Below are 20,453 nucleotides of genomic sequence, written 5' to 3'. Positions count from 1 at the left end.
TTTATTTATTCTGAAGTCGGATAATACGGTGACATAATTGTTTATTTATGGTATATTTATTTATATTCACATTCAAGATTTGGGGAAATTTAGATAATTAAATTAACCTATATTATCGTGTCCTCATCCTATTTTTAGGACGACTGGGACGGACATTAGAAAATTAGTGATCAACCAATTTAGATGATTCGATGGTAGCAAATTATGAGGGCGTACGTAGCATAAACTACCTTATCGGCGGAGGAGGCCTCGCGATCCTAACGAAGAAATCAGCGGGACAACCAAAATCAACATCATCGAACATAGAAATACAAAACAATTATTTTTGTCAATCAAAGAAGTATTTTTTGCTTCTCAAATCGGAGAAAATGAAAGCCCAATTGATTAGAGACGAGACGAAAGTGTACATCAGGTTCTATACCCCTTCCCATTCTGAATGGCGGATAGCCGAAAGAAAAATATGAATTGTCTGTCATAGTATAAAAAAAAATCACATAATCATGTTATTTCTCACCACATCATCGTAAAAAACTATTAGAAATGATGTGAGACTGTAGGAAAGCCCAAAATTAGGTTTGGATGTATATGGGCTGCCAGCGATGGCCCAAAAGAATAAAAAGTTGTGGAAGAAAAGAAAAGAATAAAACGAAAAAAGAGAACGGCCGCCTCCCTGCCTTATCCGATCTAATGCCGCCTGCTCTTCTTACCCCGTCCCAGCCCCATTCATTCATTCATTCATTCATCCATCCATCCATCCATCCATTTGATAGCGCTCGTCATATAGATTGTGGAACCCTTTCCACCCAAAACCCCCCTCTCTTGCCTTCCTTTCCTCTTCTCCCACTCCTCTAGTCGCTCTCCTCCTTGTCGATGGCGTCCGAGGCGAGCGGCGAGCCATTCTTGGCCGAAGCAAAGGGAGCCCCGATGAGGAGCGAGCCCGACGAAGACGCAGGAGGGGACGGGGCTCCCCGTGCCGCCGTGGAACCGGAAAAGGAGAGCAGCGATGCCTCGCCCCCCGCCTCGGCCGCGGCCGGAGACACCTTGACGACCACCTCCTCGATTCCTGTAGCACAGGACACTCCGGACGACGACCCCGACGAGGAGGCGTTCCAGGAGGCGCTGGAAGATGGGGACGACGATGGCGTTGATGGGTTGTCAGATGCCGCCAAATCTTCAGGCTCGACGGATGATGTTGAACTCATGGAAGGAGAGGAAAAAGGTGAGCCCCCGTCGGAGACTCAGGTTTTTGCCACCGTCCAAGACAACTCCCAACATGAGATCGTGGAAATGGTGTCAAGTGAAAACCCTAGGACAGAGGAGACTTCACATGGTGAGGTTTTGGCGGCTGTGGTGAAAGAGTCGGTGGAGAATTCCACTTCGCAAAGCACCGAAACGAAGCCAATCGAGGATGGTGCTGTCGTGGCTGGAGGTGTGGATGGCGACGAGGAGGTCGGACTCCACGATGCCCGAGAGGGGAGTGATGAGGACTTGGTCGAGGAATCGGGAGAGTCTGCTGTCCCTACTATTGATGCTGTTGAGGAAGAGAGACATGGAGCCGAACCTGATGTTGTGGATGAGGTGAAAATTGGTGTTGCTTTAGCCACAGTTTCCGATCAAAATGTCTACCCTGCTTGTATACCTGCCACAGAGGAGATGGAGACAGTAGAGAATCCCACTTTGCGCATCGAATCAAACCCAGTCGAGGATGAGACTTCTGCAGCTGGAAATGTGGATAGGAATGTGGAACAAGCAGAGCCTGATGATCAGGGAAAAGATGGAAGCTTGGTTGATAATTTGGGAGAACCTGCTACGCCTGTTGTCAATGTGTTACTGGAGTCAAAGACAGCAGAAGACGAGTTTGATACTTCTGAAGAAGGGACAGGCGGAGGCAAAGCTAATACGGACGAGTTTGGATCTGTGTTAAGTAATTCTTCTATCCAGGAGACAGTGGATGAGACGCTAACAAAAAAATCAGATCAAGCTGCAAATGAATCTGAGGCAAACAATGATGAGCCTGTGCCTGAGTTGGTTCCAGAAGGGGAAAATTCAATATCAGTTCAAGATAGGCAATCTCCATCTATCACTGCTGGGGAATCAAGAAACAGGGTGACCGAAAGAGATGAGTTTGGGGCTTCTGGTGCCAATGAAGATGGAACTGCTCGATTACCAACTTCAGTGACAGAACCAGAACCAACACCGTGTGAAGATTTGACCGATCATGTGCAAGACCTTGACCAGGAGAAGGCAGAGGATGAAGACGAAAACTTAGTTTCTGATGGACCACCTAGGGTGGCAATATTGGCGAGCTCAGAAACTGCAAAACAGCTGATAAATGAATTAGAAGATGGCTCTTCTAGTGTCACCCCTCATTCAGCATTAGATGGCTCAAAGGATGTAGATGGCCAGATTATTTTGGATTCAGATGAAGAGTTAATGACTGACGAGGAGGACGGAGGAAATGAAATGATTGATTCTGACGCATTGGTTGCACTTCTGAAAGCGGCAAGCAGTTCCACTGCTGATGGAGGTATCAGTGTCACTTCTCAAGATGCTAATAGAATCTTCTTGGTCGACCGTCCAGCTGGTTTGGGGTCCTCAATTCCATCTCTGAAACCTGCTCCTCGTCCTGCAAGATCAAACCTTCTTAGTCCTTCTGAACTGGCTGTAGCAGCAGAGCCTGATAATCAGATGACTGAGGAACAAAAAAAGTTGCATGAGAAAGTTGAGCTTATTAGGGTGAAGTTTCTGCGTCTTGTTCATAGGTTGGGCCATTCACCTGAAGACACGGTGGTAGCCCAGGTGCTATATCGTCTGAGTCTTGCTGAAGGTATTCGTAGTGGAAGGCAAACCAGCAGGGCTTATAGTCTTGAGAGTGCAAAAATGAAGGCTTTGCTGCTAGAACAGGATGTTAATGCAGATTTGGATTTTTCCTGTAACATTCTAGTCCTTGGAAAGAGCGGAGTGGGCAAGAGTGCAACTATAAATTCTATATTTGGTGAAGAGAAGTCTCCAACCAATGCATTCAAACAAGAAACAACTTCTGTCAAAGAGATTGTAGGAACTGTTGAGGGGGTTAAGATTCGGGTTTTAGATACTCCAGGTCTTAGAGCTTCAGGAATGGACCAAGCATCAAGTAGGAGAATCTTGGCATCTATAAAGAAATACACGAAGAGATGCCCTCCAGACATTGTTTTGTATGTGGACCGAATGGACACACTGACCCGAGATCAGAATGATTTGCCTCTGCTAAGAACAATTACAAGCACTTTGGGTTCATCCATATGGTTCAACGCCATTGTTGCTCTCACACATGCTGCATCTGCTCCTCCGGATGGACCAAGTGGTTCCCCTTTGAGCTATGAGGTGTTTGTGGCTCAAAGGTCTCATGCTGTTCAGCAGTCCATAAGGCTAGCAGCTGGAGACATGCGTCTGATGAATCCAGTGGCTCTTGTTGAGAACCATCCATCTTGTAGAAGGAACAGAGAGGGACAAAAAGTGCTCCCTAATGGTCTATCATGGAGGCCACAGATGCTGCTGCTCTGTTACTCTTCAAAGATATTATCTGAAGCTAATTCACTTCTAAAGCTTCAAGATCCATCTCCTGGAAAACTGTTTGGTCTCCGTTTACGTCCCCCACCGCTTCCCTTCCTGCTTTCTTCTCTGTTGCAGTCCAGAGCACACCCAAAACTTCAATCCGATCAACATGGTGACAATGAAGATTCTGATATTGACCTAGATGACTTATCAGATGCTGATCAAGGGGAACAAGAAGATGAGTATGATCAGCTTCCACCATTTAAGCCCCTGAGGAAGTCTCAAATTGCCAAGCTGACCAAGGAGCAAAGAAGAGCATATTTTGATGAGTATGATTACCGAGTTAAGCTTCTTCAAAAAAAACAGTGGAAGGAGGAGCTCAGACGATTGAAAGAGATGAAGAATAGACAGAAAGGGTTTGAGGATGATTTTGGGCATGCTGATATGGTTGAAGATTTTGATCAGGATAATTCCCCTGCAACCATACCTGTCCCTTTGCCTGATATGGTATTGCCACCTTCTTTTGACTGTGATACCCCAACGTATCGATACCGTTTTCTAGAGCCAACCTCACAGTTTCTTGCTAGGCCAGTACTGGATACGCATGGTTGGGATCATGATTGTGGTTATGATGGGGTAAGCCTTGAAGAGAGCCTTGCTGTTGCTGGCCGATTTCCTGCTGTCTTATCAGCTCAAGTGACTAAGGACAAAAAGGAATTCAGCATCCATTTAGATTCCTCTGTCTCGGCCAAGCATGGGGAAAATGGTTCTACTCTCGCTGGCTTTGATGTCCAGGCTGTTGGAAAGCAACTTGCTTACATTCTGCGGGGTGAGACCAAGTCCAAGATATTGAAAAAGAACAGGACTACTGGAGGGATCTCCGTAACTTTCTTGGGGGAAACCATAGCTACTGGATTAAAGTTTGAAGACCAACTTTCTATTGGGAAGCAAGTGAATCTTGTTGCAAGCACTGGTGCTGTTCGAGCACAAGGTTATACTGCATATGGAGCCAATTTGGAGGTGCGACTCCGAGATAAGGATTATCCCATAAGCCAAGCCCTTGCCACCTTGGGGTTATCTTTGATGAGTTGGCATGGTGACTTGGCTTTGGGTGCAAACCTGCAGTCTCAATTCTCCATTGGGAGGAATTCAAAGATGGCAGTTCGCGTTGGGCTGAACAACAAGCGGACTGGGCAGATCACTGTCAGGACGAGCACCTCTGAACAACTTCAACTTGCACTCGTGGGTATCATTCCCATTGCAATCTCTATCTTCCGGAGCATGAAGCCCGGTGAGTCTACTGTCTTAAAAATATCAGTGGAATAAGACACTTTAACTCTCTCCAGTTTCAGCATAACTTCTTTTGTAGCCTCTTTATGTTCTATCTATTAATATTTGCAGTTCTCAAATTAATTTTGGTCCATGATTTCTTAGGATTATGATACTTGGTTGTAGAACTAAGTTTGAATAAAAGCAGGAATAGTTTTCATATGTAAGATAAGTGCATTATTTTTTTGTTCTTCTAATGCTAAAGGCGTTCATGCTTGTGTGCTCTGAGGTAGCTTGTTTTGGACTGTTCTGATGCTGAATGTGTCAGTTGACCTTTGAATTTTAAGCGAACTATTTCCATTATTAATGATTTTGGTAATCAATCTGTGAACATTAGCTATTTTATTGTGTAATGAGGATTTTTAAATCAGTTATTTCGTTTATAGCTATCAGTTTATAACTGGAAAATAATTACTCACATTCACCTCAGTTTGCTTCGAAAATAGAAGATTGTTGGTTATGAGCTTGAGCTGTCCTATCAGTGCTGCTAGCAGTCCACTATGAAATCAAAGAATTGGTATTTTGCTTTGCACACCGATGTAGTTCTAAGCTGAACCCTGCTGATTACAATAACCTGCTTATTTTCTTTCAAAGAAAATTATCTTTGCCACTAACATTTGGTTGAATCCAGATCCATATTTACTACAGCAAGCATAGTTCCATAAGAAATTTGTTTGGCTATTGACATGTTCAATTTATCTCCTTTTTTTGTTAATAAGGCTATTTAGTTAGGATAATAAAAAGCATTCATTGTCTTTTACATTGTTTGGTAGAGTTCTTTCTTGGAGTACATCATTATTTATCTTATTATTTAAAGTTTGCTGGGATAGCAGCTAAAATAAATAGAATATTCTTTTGCAATTTTGGCCAAGATGGATGGATAGGCGGAGTCTGTTAATAATTTGGTTAAAAATTTCTTTGGCGTTTGGTTTACATATAATTTTTTATTTTGTGACATGTCCAAAGAAGACATCAAAATTGTGGGAAGATGAGTTGAGTCAATTATGATGATTTCAGCGACGAGAGGTAAAGAATGATATAGTTAGACTTTCATAGAAACAACAAAAAAAGGTTTGAATGTGCTTTGATTTAACTAAAGATATTTCCTTACACAGAGTTTAATGGTGGATAAAAATTCATGTAGCCTTCCCAAATATAGTTGGAACAATATGTGTTGTCAATGGAAAATCATCTATAGCTTTTCTTCGTAATAGGCATCTCTGATTTAGGGAAAAAATTGTTTGGTTTACTTTGGTCTTGAAAGTTGGAGATGTAGGTATATTGTGATATTTTGAACTAGTCACCTTGATTTAGTGATGGAAGAAGTTCGGAAATTTTTGTACCTTATTTTTATAAAAAGGAGGGAAAACATGTCAACCAAGAATGGCTGCTAAGAGGTTGACACAAGGAAGACAGCTTTGCAAAGAATTTGAACAAATTTCTGATGATCTCTAAAAGTTTATGAAAACTACTTGTTACCAAATAAAAAATTTTGAGTTTGGACCTAAATGTTATGCAAACTAGAATGATAGATACAATCTATTCGGAGAACGAAAAGTTAAAGAAATTTTAATTGATAGGGGCTTAAATATTCTTTTATCCAACTTGGGTTTTCCTTTGTTAATAATGGACTATCTTTCTAGTGCTTCATAAGATGAGAGGAAAATGCATCTAGCCATAAAAAGGCCGTCCTTCTATTGCAGATTGGAAAAGGTTTGTCTGATAAGAGATGATCAGATGCATGTTTGTGCACAAACACTCCTTGCAAGCTCAGTGGCAAATTTCCATGATAATAACCAGTTTCGTAACTTGTCATAATTTACTTCATGTCAAATTGGAAATACTCATTCTTTTTGGCAAGATGAGATAGACGTTTGTAAACAAGCATTGCTGTGCCGGTTGACATGGGTCACACATGATGACCCTGCTGCAACTTAAAGGCCAAGTTATCGTCATGCTTTTCAAGGCTATTGTTCAACCACAAATTTCCATGAAAATTGTGAATTCGAATAAAAAACATTGTTTGCAATAGAATTATGCAAATTGCAATGGTAGGTCAGAATCTCTTGGGCCATAGCACATGTTTCTCCTCCGTCTCATTCATTGTGTGGTTTGTTTTGGCTTCTCTTTGATAAATTTCTTACTGTTGTCTTTTGGTAAGATGCATTGTCAAGATCCAATCTGATCATTTTTCTTTTGGTATCATATGCTGGTAGTTTTATTTGATTTGTATGTTCTTGGGTTCTTGGTGGTCTGGAAGATTTAATTGTAAATGCCAAACATGATATTATCTCTATGCACTGATGGGACAAGTTGTGCTGTACATTTCTCATTTCATGATTTCATCAGCAGGTCAGTTTGTTTCCGAGACGTGAAGCCTAAACCAACTTTCTTTGCTTAGTAGTTCAGTTTTTCATGTAGCTCGCTAACAGCAACGGTGTGTTGGTTGGTTAAAAACCTGACTGTTTTGTGTTGGAGGCTCATGATTGATTGTGTATTTTTCCGAAGCACTCTTTTTATATTAGAATAAGTTGAGACTCTAATTCAGAAATCTTTGTTTATTTTGTATTCTCATTATGCTTCCCTCATTATATTTTCAGATGTCAGTCTGGGCTAGCTGTGGAGTTGAATTCCTGGGTCTCTGTTATCATCTAACCGGTGGAGCTTGGTACTTTTTTTTATATTCTAAGAGGAAAACTCTCTACTTTTCAAGTTCTTATTTCGGCAGTGTCTTTTCTCTTTTCCGAATAAGTGCTGGACATTTTAGATTTATATCCGAAAAGAGTTGTTTAGTCATTCTGGTATTTGTATCTGTTTTGGCGCATGTTTTGACATATTCGGATAATGCACAACACCCATTTTGATGAACAATTTGAGATGTTATAGAACCATGTAGTCGATTTGAATAGAACACTGCTATTCCGTCCAATGAGAAGGATGACTCATGTTCAGGCTTCATGACCTCCTCTACTTAGCTCTAACCAAGTCTCCTTTTCATAATCAAAATTGCTCCATAAATTTAAATTTTCTCGTAGGGATGTGTTTTAAATGAATGGTTTGACATTCTAATCATCTGTTAGCATGTACACTGATTCCCTCCCCCTCGTATGAATATCCTTACTGTGACCGTGGACAGAGGAGATTAATGATATGGAATTAGGTTCCAAATCCCTGTAGCAAAACAAAAAAAAAATCTGGTCCAGCAAAAGACATGGCGAGGGAGCGAGCGGAGAGGGAAGATGGTGACGAGGGCGACATACTACTACTGCGAGCTCTTTAGGTCGTGGGAGGATTGTGCATCGGAAAGAATAACGCAGATAAGCAAACTTGTATCAATCTTGATCGATTAAGTGGTTAATCAGGAAAACTCTTTAAATATTGTTGCTTCCGATGATGAACTAACTCTTTTCTTTCGTCTCTCTCAGGTTTTGACTCCCGCAGGTCACCGTCCATCCATTCAATGCTCCGCCATGAGTTTCCTAATCAAACCTGCTAAAGGCCGGCGGCTGGATCTACGCTACAGCAGGAACCTCACCCAGGTATGCCCTATGGCCATAACATGTTGATATCTCGATCGGTGATTAATCATGCAATAAAAGTATTATTATTTTTGTTTAATACATATTCTCACACCATGTACGGATTGATATTATTAGCAACAAAAATTGTAGTTTAGAACCAAGTAGATCAAATGATGAGACTTATTCCTATATCGTCCCCACCTCCATGGAGAGCATGTGATGTGAGGGCGACGAAGGAAAAAACGAGAGAGCAGCGACGACGGCTGCTGCGGAGAGGGAAAGACGAGCACGGTGTACTCCCTCTTGATGACCGACTTAGTTTAGTGCATCGATTCAAATGTTATTTTTGGTAAAAGTTTACATCTGAAATGAGATGAGATTTCATACTCGTAATCATTAAAATCACGTACAATGCCATCTGTCTACTCTTATTAAAGTTTCAGCTTCGATAGGCGTTAGATATTTTTAGTATTTAGAAAATTTTAGTGATCAACCAATCAATCAAAGTAATTTGATGGTAGCAAATCATCAAGGCATAAATAAACCACCTAATGGAAGATGCTGATCTGATCCTAGCAAATTGATATGAGGGCACAACAAACAAATCAGTGGGACAACCAAAACGAACATAAAAGATAATTAATTTATCTTTGTTTTTCAAACAAACGTATTTTTTTTATTCAAACAAAATCGCTGTACATTACTCCGTCCAAACAGATTCAATTGATTAGAGTCGAAAATGTGCTTTTGGTTAGATCCCTTACAATGTTTGGATGGCCGATACCCGAGCGGTCTCAACACACCATCGTAAATAACCCAATCTATGACATCATACGGTGAGGAAATTGAAAGCCCAAACTTACTTTTGGGCTGCCATCAGTGGCCCAAACTACATTATTCTGTATATAGAGAAAAAAAAATTGTTCAGGAAAAGGGCAAAAACAGAACGCTCGCCTCCCTGCCTTATCTGATCTCATGCCGCCCGCTCTCCTTATCACTTCCCAACCCCATTCGGTCATTAGACGCTCGTCACTCGGCTTGTAGAACTCTTTCTGCCTTCTTTTCCGCTCCTTCGGGTCGTCTCGTCGCTCCCCTCCTTACCGATGGCGTCCGAGGTGAGCGGCGCGTCAGTCTCGTCGGAAGCCAAGGAAGCCCCGATGAGGAGCGAACCCGACGGAGACACAGGAGGGGACGGGGATCCCCGTGCCGCCGTGGAACCGGAAAAGGAGAGCAGTGACGGCTCGGCCCCCGCCTCGGCCGCGGCCGGAGGCACCTTGACGACCACCTCCTCGATGCCTGTAGCACAGGAGACTCCGGACGACGACCCGGACGAGGAGGCGTTCCAGGAGGCGCTGGAATATGGGGACGACGATGGGTTCTCGGATGCCGCTAAAGCTTCAGGATCATTGAATGATGGTGAACTCATGGAAGGAGAGGAGAAAGGTGAGCCCCCATCGGAGACTCAGGTTTTGGCCACCGTCCAAGGCAATTCCCAACATGAGACCGTGGAAATGCTGTCAAGTGAAATCCCTAGGACAGAGGAGACCTCACATCGTGAGGTTTTGTCGGCTGTGGTGAAAGAGTCGACGGAGAATTCCACTTCGCAAAGCACCGAAACGAAGCCAATCGGGGATGGTTCTGTCGTTGGCGACGAGGAGCTCGGACTCCACGACGCTCACGAGGAGAATGATGAGGGCTTGGTCGAGGAATCGGGAGAGTCTGCTACCCCTACTATTGGTGCGGTTGAGGAAGAGAGACATGGAGCCGAACCTGATGTTGCGGATGACGTGAAAATTGGCGTTGCCGCAGTTTCCGATCAAAATGTCTACCCAATTTGTATACCTGCCGCACAGGAGATGGAGACTGTGGAGAATCCCACTTTGAGCATCGAAGGGAACCCAGTCGAGGATGAGACTGCTGCAGCTGGCAATGTGGATAGGGATGAGGAGCGTGCAGACCCTGGTGCTCAGGAGAAAGATGGAAGTTTGGTCGACAAATTGGGAGAATCTGCTAGGCCTGTTATTGATGTGCTACTGGAGTCAAAGACAGCAAACGACAAGTTTGATACCGCCGAAGAAGAGAAAAACGGAGGCAAAGCTGAGATGGAAGAGGTGAACATTGACGTTGCTGGGGTTGCTCCCACTTTGAGCATTGAGGATAACCCAGTCGAGGATGGGACTGCTGCCGCTGGAAATGTGGATAGGAATGAGGAGCAAGTAGACCCTGATGCTCCGGAGAAAGATGGAGGCTTGGTCGAGAAATTGGGAAAACCTGCTAAAGGGACGGGCGGAGACAAAGCTGATATCAGCGAGGTGGACATTGGCACTTCTGAAAATGCCGATTCTGATCAAAGTGTCAACCAAGGAAGTACTCCTGCTTCTCAAACAGTAGATGAATCATCCAAATCAACTCATGGAGTAAATGACGAAGAGATGAATGAAAATTTAATACAGAGTTATTCCGGTGTGGACACTATGATGGTCTATGTTTCAACCGGAAAGCTTGATGGATCAAATATGAGGAAAAATGATTTGAGTGAGAATCATGAAGTTGCAGATAGTAAGTCCGGTGAAAGTTCTGCTAACAAAGATGATACAGTGAGTGATGGTGAAACTGTCTTTAGTAAGCCTTCTATTCAGGAGAAAGTGGATACAGCTAGTGATGGCGAAACTGTCTCTAGTGAGCGTTCTGTTCACGAGATAGTGGATGAGAAGCTAACAAATGAATCGAATCGAACTGCAAATGGAACTGAGGCAAACAATGATGAGCCTGTGCCTGAATTGGTTCCAGATGGGCAAAATTCAAAATCAGCCCAAGATAGGCAATCTCCATCTATCACTGCTGGGGAATCAAGAAACAGGGTGACTGAAGGAGATGACTTTGGGGCTTCTGGTGTGAATGAAGATGCACTTGCTCAATTACCAACTTCAGTTACAGAACCAGAACCAACACCGAGTGAAGATTTGATTTATCATGTGCAAGACCTTGACCAGGAGAAGGCAGAGGACGAAGACAAAAACTTAGTTTCTGATGGACCACCTAGGGTGGCAATATCGACGAGCTCAGAAACTGCAAAACAGCTGATGAGTGAATTAGAAGAAGGCTCTTCTAGTGTCACCCCTCATTCAGTGTCAGATGACTCAAAGGATGTAGACGGCCAGATTATTTTGGATTCAGATGAAGAGTTGGTGACTGACGAGGAGGATGGAAGACATGCAATGATCGATTCTGATGCATTGATTGCGCTTCTGAAAGCGGCAAGCAGTTCCACTGATGATGGAGGTATCAGTGTCACTTCTCAAGATGCTAATAGAATCTTCTTGGTCGACCGTCCAGCTGGTCTGGGGCCCTCAATTCCATCTCTGAAACCTACTCTTCCCCGTCCTGCACGATCAAACCTTCTTAGTCCTTCTGATCTGGCTGTAGCAGCAGAGCCTGATGATCAAATGACCAAGGAACAAAAACAGTTGCATGAGAAAGTTGAGCTTATTAGGGTGAAGTTTCTACGTCTTGTTCGTAGGTTGGGCCATTCACCTGAAGACACGGTGGTAGCCCAGGTGCTATATCGTCTGAGTCTTGCAGAAGGTATTCGTAGTGGAAGGCAAACTGGCCAGGCTTATAGTCTTGAGAGTGCAAAAAAGAAGGCTTTGCTGCTAGAACAAGATGGAACTGAAGATTTGGACTTTTCCTGTAACATTCTTGTCCTAGGAAAGAGTGGAGTGGGCAAGAGTGCAACTGTAAATTCTATATTTGGTGAAGAGAAGTCTCCAACCAGTGCATTTGAACCAGCAACAACTTCTGTTAAAGAGATTGTAGGAACCGTGGAGGGGGTTAAGATTCGGGTTTTAGATACTCCAGGTCTTAGAGCTTCAGGAATGGACCAAGCATCAAGCAGGAGAATCCTGGCATCCATAAAGAAATACACAAAGAGATGCCCTCCAGACATTGTTTTGTATGTGGACCGCATGGACACACTGACCCGAGATCAGAATGACTTGCCTCTGCTAAGAACAATTACTAGCACTTTGGGTTCATCCATATGGTTCAATGCCATTGTCGCTCTCGCACATGCTGCGTCTGCCCCTCCTGATGGACCAAGTGGTTCCCCTTTGAGCTATGAGGTGTTCGTGGCCCAAAGGTCTCATGCTGTTCAGCAGTCCATAAGGCTAGCAGCTGGAGACATGCGCCTGATGAATCCAGTGGCTCTTGTTGAGAACCATCCATCTTGTAGAAAGAACAGGGAGGGACAAAAAGTGCTCCCTAATGGTCTGTCATGGAGATCACAGATGCTGCTGCTCTGTTACTCTTCAAAGATATTATCTCAAGCTAATTCACTTCTAAAGCTTCAAGATCCTTCTCCCGGAAAACTGTTTGGTCTCCGTCTACGTCCTCCACCGCTTCCCTTCCTGCTTTCTTCTCTGTTGCAGTCCAGAGCACACCCAAAACTTCCATCCGATCATCATGGTGACAATGAAGATTCTGATATTGACCTAGATGACTTATCAGATGCTGATCAAGGGGAAGAAGAAGAAGAGTATGATCAACTTCCACCATTTAAGCCCCTGAGGAAGTCTCAAATTGCCAAGCTGACCAAGGAGCAAAGAAGATCATATTTTGATGAGTATGATTACCGAGTTAAGCTTCTTCAGAAAAAACAGTGGAAGGAGGAGCTCAGACGATTGAAAGAGATAAAGAATGGACAGAAAGTGTTGAAGGATGATTTTGGGCTTGCTGATATGGTCGAAGATTTTGATCAGGATAATGCCCCTGCAACTGTACCAGTCCCTTTGCCTGATATGGTATTGCCCCCTTCTTTTGACTGTGACGCCCCAACGTATCGATACCGTTTTCTAGAGACTACCTCACAGTTTCTTTGTAGGCCAGTACTGGATACGCATGGTTGGGATCATGATTGTGGTTATGATGGGGTAAGCCTTGAAGAGAGCCTCGCTGTTGCTGGCCGATTTCCTGCTGTCTTATCAGCTCAAGTGACTAAGGACAAAAAGGAATTCAGCATCCATTTAGATTCCTCTGTCTCGGCCAAGCATGGGGAAAATGGTTCTACTCTCGCTGGCTTCGATATCCAGACTGTTGGAAAGCAACTTTCTTACATTCTGCGCGGTGAGACCAAGTCCAAAATGTTGAAAAAGAACAGGACTACTGGAGGGATCTCCGTAACCTTCTTGGGGGAAACCATAGCTACTGGATTAAAGTTTGAAGACCAACTTTCTATTGGGAAGCAAGTGAATCTTGGTGCAAGCACTGGTGCTGTTCGAGCACAAGGTTATACTGCATACGGAGCCAATTTGGAGGTGCGACTCCGCGATAAGGATTATCCCATAAGTCAAGCCCTTGCCACCTTGGGGTTATCTTTGATGAGTTGGCATGGTGATTTGGCTTTGGGTGCAAACCTGCAGTCTCAATTCTCCATTGGGAGGAATTCAAAGATGGCAGTTCGTGTTGGGCTGAACAACAAGCGGACTGGGCAGATCACCGTCAGGATGAGCACCTCAGAACAACTTCAACTTGCACTCGTGGGTATCATCCCCATTGCAATCTCTATCTTCCAGAGCATGAAGCCCGGTGAGTCCTTCCAGTATTAGTTAGATCAGGTGTCTAAGACACTTTATATCTCTCGAGTTTCATCATAACTAGTTTCGAAGCCTCTTTATGTTCCAACTATTATCCTTTTGGTCAGAATCTTTGCAGTTTCTCTAATTAGTTTTGTTCTGTGATTTCAATACTTGGTTGTAGAACTGAGTTTGAATAAAAGCAGTAATAGTTCATTTTCATGATATTTGGTTCGTAAGTGCTTTGTTTTCTCTTCCACTAATGCTAAAGCCGTTCATGCTTGTATGCTCTGCGGTAACTTGTTTTGGATTGTTCTGATACTGACTGTGTTAGTTTACCTGTGAATTTTAAGCAAACTAATTCCCTTATTAATGATGTTTGGAATCTATCTTCGAACATTAGCTATTTTCTTGTGTACTTTGGATTTTTAAATCAGTTATTTCGTTAAAAGCTATCAGTTTATAACTGGAAAGTAATTACTCACATTCACCTCAATTTGCTTAAAAATTGGAAAATTGTTGCTTGCAGTCCACTATGATAGCAGAGAATAGGTGCTTTGCTTTGCATTGCACACCGATATAGTTCTAAGAAATTGTTGCTCGCAGTCCACTATGAAAGCAGAGAACTCTGCTGATTACAATAACCTGCTTATTTTCTTTCAAACAAAATTATCTTTTCCACCAACTTTTGCTTGAATCCAGCTCCATAGTGCCCTAAGAAATTTAGTTGGCTATTGACTGTTCAGTCTATCTCCTTTTTTCTTTTTGTTAATAAGGCTATTTAGTTAGGATAATAAAAAAGCATTCATTGTCTCTTACATTGTTTGGTAGAGTTCTTTCTTGGAGTGCATCATTATTTATCTTATTATTTAAAGTTTGCCGGGATAGCAGCTAAAAATAAATAGAATATTCTTATTTAAATTTTGGCCATGTTGGATGGAAAGGCAGAGTTTGTTAATAATTTGGTTACAAATTGTGTTGGCCTTTGGTTTGCTAGGGTTAGAGTTGTATCTAATTTTTGTTTGTACGACGTGCTTAAAAAAGACATCAACGCTGTGGGAAGATAAGTTGAATCAATTATGACGAGTTCAGTCAAGAGAGGGAAAGAGTGATATAATAAGATATTATTGGAAACAACAAAAATAATTTGAATGTACTTTGATTTTACTAAAGATATTGCCTTGCACAGGGTTCAATGGTGGATAAAAATCCGTGTAGCGGACCCAAGATAGTTGGAACAATATGAGTCGTTGTCATTGGAAAATAGTCTATATTCTTTCTTGATAATAGGCATCTCTCTGATTTAGGGGGGAAAATTGTTTGGTTTACTTTGGTCTTGAAAGTTGGGAGATGTAAGTATGTTGTGATATTTTGAACGAGTCATCTTGATTTAGTGATGAAAGAAGTTGAGAAATTTTTGTACCTTACATAAAAAGGAGGGAAAACATGCCGACCAAGAGTGCCTAGTTCAACATTGGATCGAAGGAAGAGGAGGGACATAAAGAAGAAAGCTTTGCAAAGAATTCAGACAAATTTCTGACGATCTCTAAAAAATTATGTAAACTACTCGTTACCAAATATAAAATTTGCAAACTAGAATGGTAGATGCTAGATACCATCTATTCAGAGAAGAAGAACAAGAAGTTTGGTAAGATGCATTGTCAAGATCCAATCTGACCATTTTTCCTTTGGTATCTATCATATGCTAGTAATCTTATTTGATTCTTGTGTGTTCCTGTGTTCTTGGTGGTCTGGAAAATTTAATTGTAAATACGAGAGTTGATGATATCTCTATGCACCGATGGGACAAGTTATGCTTTACATATCTCATTCCATGATTTCATCAGTAGTTCAGTTTTTCGTGTTGGTTGGTTTAACAAGTAGAGTGAGAGTTTTAAGTTGGAGCCTTATGATTATATATTAGAATGAGTTGAGACTCTTAATTTAGAAATCATTGATTCCTCTTATATTTTCTTGGAAAAGCTTCCAGCAGTTCCGTGGATCATGCTTTTTTCCTTGGTCATTTGCTGGGTGTATACTCCGTAATGTCACATTATATTTCAGATGTCAGCCTGGGCTGGCTGTGAAGAGGGATTCTCAAGTTCTTGTTGGATCGCATTGTTTAGTCTTAGAAGTTGAGATGCTGTAGCGCATCATCAGTGTAGTTGAGATTTTAGAAGCACACTGCCATTCTCTCTCACGAGAACGATGACCGATGACTCATCACATGGTCACCGTTAGCATTCACACCCATATCCTTGCAGAGGAGGGAGATTAGTGATGTGGAATTAGGCGTCAAATCCCTTGCAGGCAAAATGGGGTCCGGCGTGAGACAACATGCGACGGTGCTCGAAAGGTCTGCGCATCAGAAGCAAAAATATCGTTCCATGGAATTAGTTGTCGATCAGGCTAAGTTTGGGGGATGCGCCAATAAATCCCATCAAAGCCTCATCGCCCTCCGTCCATTCGATTCTCCACCCTGTCGTCGTCAATTGGGGCAGTACGTCCCCGTGGTCGTTCTCCTCCATCTCTCCAATAGAAATAGAAAGGAAAAACTAACTCCCACCTCCAAACAAGGGAAGCCGTTCGCCATCAACTCCAATCCTCCTTCCCCCGCAGCTATATCAACCTCCTCCCCCTCCATTGCATTCCCTTAAAGCAAGCAGCCTTGGGCTCTCCAGGGTGGTGCACCTCCCTCTCTCGACCCTACCCAGCATGGAGGCCCTGGGCCGCTGCCTCCTCCTCTTCCTCCTCCTCTTTTCTTCCTCCTTCCTCCCGCGCCCCTCCTCGGCCCTCTCCGACGCCGAAGCCGCTGCCATCGCCCGCCGCCAGCTCTTGGCCCTCCCTGAGAACGGACAACTTCCCGATGACTTTGAGTTCGAGATCGAGATCGGCATCCGGATCTCCAATCCCCGCCTCCGCAGCTCCTACGTCGCCCTCCAAGCTTGGAAGACCGCCATCTACTCCGACCCTCACAACTTCACCGCCAACTGGGACGGCCCCGACGTGTGCGGCTACAACGGCATATTCTGCTCACCGGCTCCCGACGATCCCTCGCTCAACGTCGTCGCCGGCGCCGACCTAAATGGCGCTGACATCGCCGGGTTCCTCCCCGCGGAGCTAGGCCTCTTGACCGACGTCGCGCTCTTCCACATCAACTCCAATCGCTTCTGCGGCATCATCCCCAAGAGCTTCTCCCACCTCAAGCTCCTCCATGAATTCGACGCCAGCAACAATCGCTTCGTCGGCCCGTTCCCGGACGTTGTTCTCGGCCTCCCCTCGCTCAAGTACCTCGACCTTCGTTTCAACAACTTCGAGGGCGCGCTACCGCCGGAGCTCTTCGACAGGGACCTGGACGCAATCTTTCTGAACAACAACCGGTTCAGTTCTCACATTCCCAACAACTTCGGCAGCTCCAAGGCCTCCGTCATCGTCCTCGCCAACAACAAGCTCGGCGGGTGTATCCCGGCCAGCATCGGGGACATGGGCGCCACCCTCAACGAGCTCGTCCTTCTCAACAATGGCCTCGATGGATGCTTGCCGCCGGAGATCGGGTCGTTGGGCAACACGACGGTGGTGGACGTGAGTTGGAACTCCCTCACGGGTGTGCTGTCGAAGAGCTTCGATGGTCTGACCAAGGTGGAGCAGTTGGATCTGTCGCATAACGTCCTCACGGGCGTCGTTCCGGCGGGACTCTGCCGGTTGCCCAGCCTTGCCAACTTCACCTTCTCCTACAACTTCTTCAAGGGTGAGGCCGACGAGTGTGTGCCGACGTCCACCAAGTCCGACGTGGTGTTCGACGACACGAGCAACTGCCTCGCCAGGAGACCGACACAAAAGTCCGGTGAGATGTGCGCGCCGGTGGTGAGCCGCCCTGTCGACTGCGGTCGCTCCAAATGCGGATCAGGTCCCAAGAAACCATCGCCCAAGCCGGGGAAACCATCCCCAAAGCCGTCGCCGAATCCAACTACGCCATCGCCACCACCCAAGGTTGTCAGCTCCTCGCCTCCACCACCACCACCACAACCTGTTCCTTCACCACCTCCGCCGCCACAGGTTGTCAGCTCGCCACCACCGCCACAACAGAGAGGTTCTCCAATGACACCGGCTCGTCCTCCACCCTCACCACACTCAGAGTCACCGGTAACACGAGTTCACTCACCGCCACCTCCAGCCACGACTCCACCACCCACCCCAACTCACCCATCGCCACCTCCTCCGGTTTCCTCGTCGCCATCCCCAGTCCATTCACCACCGCCACCGGTCCACGCACCACCTCCTCCAGTTCCCTCATCACCATCACCGGTCTATTCACCACCGCCACCGCTCCGTTCTCCACCTCCTCCCGTCTACTCACCACCACCACCACCACCGCCAGTCTCGTCACCCCCACCACCGGTCTATTCACCACCTCCACCGGTCCGTTCACCGCCGCCACCGGTCCCCTCTCCACCTCCTCCTGCCTACTCACCCCCGCCTCCACCGGCTCATTCACCACCACCGCCACCTGTTCGCTCTCCACCTCCTCCCGTCTACTCACCACCACCTCCTCCGCCGGTGCTCTCTCCGCCTCCTCCAGTCTATTCACCACCGCGAGCCGTGTCTCCTCCACCCCCGTCGGTTTCATCTCTTCCTCCCACCTCCAACTCCTCTCCACCACCGCCGCCTTCTCCCGACTTGGATATGCTACCACCCGTGGGCGGATTAAGCTACGCATCCCCACCGCCACCCTTGTACCCAGGATACAATTAACCAGCGGACCACCCTCGATGATCTGCCCGACCACTCACTGGTGACGTGCATGGGCATGCAAAAGAGGAGGCGCAACAGAACAGGCAGCGCCATGTATTCCCTTCCATATCATATTCTCCAATATGTAAAAGGGTTGCCAATTCGACATCATCTTTTGTTCGCTCGCTCCAACAATTATGTGATTTGAGACTTGTTCGGTGAATCAATCGTAGGCGGAGGGTTTTGACAGTGCCATCCTTCCTTGTCAATCTCGTTCCGACTCGATCTTTGTTTGGATGCATCGATTCGATCCACCGCGAGATGAACGTGCATGTCTCCTTCCACCTGCGTTTCGATCGTCCATCATGTGCCGAGTCCATCCAGAAATTAACAAAAAAACAAGAAAAAGAAACCATGTTCTTGAGAAAATTAGTACTAATCTATTTATTATTATTGATTAATTATTTTTTTATTTTTTAAAGAAGAACTTTAGGTATCATACTCGAGTGATGCGTATGATCTCGCATCACCCAGCACCAATATGAAATTATATTATTATTATTATTATTTGATAGAAAGTACATTGTCAATTGATTGTCATTCGTATGTAATCGTCGTATCGTATCCAACATAAAAGAAGAAGATCAAAATCACTCTCTACCCATCTGTCGATACGGGCAAGGATCTAAGACAAACAGTTATGGGTTACTCCCTTATCGTCCACATGGACAAGAGATCAATGAGAGACTGACTGTTAGAGGTTATCTTCTCGTAGAATATTTTATAAACTATTTTGTCCCTTTACGATCATGTATAAAAGCTAATCTTCAACATAATTATAGGGGGGTATACCTTCTTTGACCACTTACATTCGTACTCAAATATCTCATGTTACTAACTTTGGCATCAAAGGGAATAGGTCTAGAAGCCATTTCTGACTTTGGTCTTCGTGTATGTGACACCTTGAGAGCTCGACATTTTCACCTTGAAGACATCTCGAATAACCTTTCATAAACGAGTTTGGACTACATCGAGCTGACCAGCATGTCAAAAAGGTTCCCCCACGTAACATTAAAGTTCTCCCACCTGACGTAGTGTTGATATCTCAAGAGCACCCAAGACCCATCGAACCACTGATTGAGGAGGCACTTTGCTCATCGATCATGAAATTTAGTAGATTATACCACCACTCTACCTTGAATCAGAGACTCAATCGATGAATTCATTGGAGGATTTCCTACGGATCCAACTATGGTAGATAGATCAACATTTAGAGAGATACAACGAGAGTTCAAATAATCCAAAGGGGAAGTGCTGGTCAACCCCACCTTAGGTTGGTCACCTTTCACCTAGAAAATCTAGGAAGAATCGATTCTAGCAAACTTATGTCTCTCATCGTTGGAGGCACTCAATAGTAGTGTCAACCCGATATAGTACATTATAGATTTTCGTGCCAAATATTATTATATAGAACTTTGGATACCCTAATGTGTCGTATTTTTTCGACCACATTAAGAAGCCCAACATGATAATAGTATGCCCGCTTGAAGCCATTTTTCATCAATTCTTTTGCCTAGCTTATGAGGGAGTTTGAACTTTATTTCCTTAGAAATATGAGCCTGAGGCCATCAATGACAACACTTCTCAAACTCTTGCAATGGTAGGGAGGAAACGTTTGTAAACTTTGTTGCTCAGTTCACCAATAAAATTCAAGGCCTAATATATGACCATTTATTGCTCATAATATAAATCCTAACGATGGAGTTCA

The 20,453-nt window shown here is 44.4% G+C and overlaps 3 protein-coding genes across 4 annotated transcripts; all 3 read left to right on the top strand.

Moving 5' to 3' along the window:
• Positions 1-718: 718 nt before the first annotated feature.
• LOC135648719 (translocase of chloroplast 101, chloroplastic-like) lies at positions 719-7,734 on the top strand. The gene is made up of 2 exons (XM_065166628.1): positions 719-4,825; positions 7,464-7,734. Exons 1-2 carry the CDS (start codon positions 871-873, stop codon positions 7,478-7,480), a joined length of 3,972 nt encoding a protein of 1,323 aa, XP_065022700.1. The 5' UTR covers positions 719-870; the 3' UTR covers positions 7,481-7,734.
• Positions 7,735-9,329: 1,595 nt separating this feature from the next.
• On the top strand, positions 9,330-14,179 carry LOC135648718 (translocase of chloroplast 101, chloroplastic-like). 2 transcript variants are annotated; one of them, XM_065166627.1, is made up of 2 exons: positions 9,330-13,183; positions 13,264-13,434. In XM_065166627.1, the coding sequence occupies exons 1-2, from the start codon at positions 9,488-9,490 to the stop codon at positions 13,294-13,296; spliced, it is 3,729 nt and encodes a 1,242-aa protein (XP_065022699.1). In that variant the 5' UTR covers positions 9,330-9,487; the 3' UTR covers positions 13,297-13,434. The 2 variants fall into 2 exon arrangements, with proteins under 2 accessions (XP_065022699.1, XP_065022698.1); XM_065166626.1 differs by having other exon boundaries at positions 9,330-14,179.
• A 2,045-nt stretch (positions 14,180-16,224) lies between these two features.
• Positions 16,225-18,940, top strand: LOC135648781 (pollen-specific leucine-rich repeat extensin-like protein 3). The gene has a single exon (XM_065166727.1). The coding sequence runs from the start codon at positions 16,670-16,672 to the stop codon at positions 18,704-18,706; it is 2,037 nt and encodes a 678-aa protein (XP_065022799.1). The 5' UTR covers positions 16,225-16,669; the 3' UTR covers positions 18,707-18,940.
• The last annotated feature ends 1,513 nt before the right edge of the window (positions 18,941-20,453 follow it).

The sequence above is a fragment of the Musa acuminata genome, chromosome BXJ3-9 (genome assembly GCF_036884655.1).
Source record: "Musa acuminata AAA Group cultivar baxijiao chromosome BXJ3-9, Cavendish_Baxijiao_AAA, whole genome shotgun sequence".
NCBI classification, from domain to species: Eukaryota; Viridiplantae; Streptophyta; class Magnoliopsida; order Zingiberales; family Musaceae; genus Musa; species Musa acuminata.
Note: the sequence above shows the minus strand (reverse complement) of the source record. Positions and strands in the feature narration are given on the sequence as shown.

Coding starts and splice junctions, on each gene's coding strand:
- LOC135648719 (XM_065166628.1), top strand. CDS start 871: ATGGCGTCCGAGGCGAGCGGCGAGCCATTCTTGGCCGAAGCAAAGGGA.
- LOC135648718 (XM_065166626.1), top strand. CDS start 9,488: ATGGCGTCCGAGGTGAGCGGCGCGTCAGTCTCGTCGGAAGCCAAGGAA.
- LOC135648781 (XM_065166727.1), top strand. CDS start 16,670: ATGGAGGCCCTGGGCCGCTGCCTCCTCCTCTTCCTCCTCCTCTTTTCT.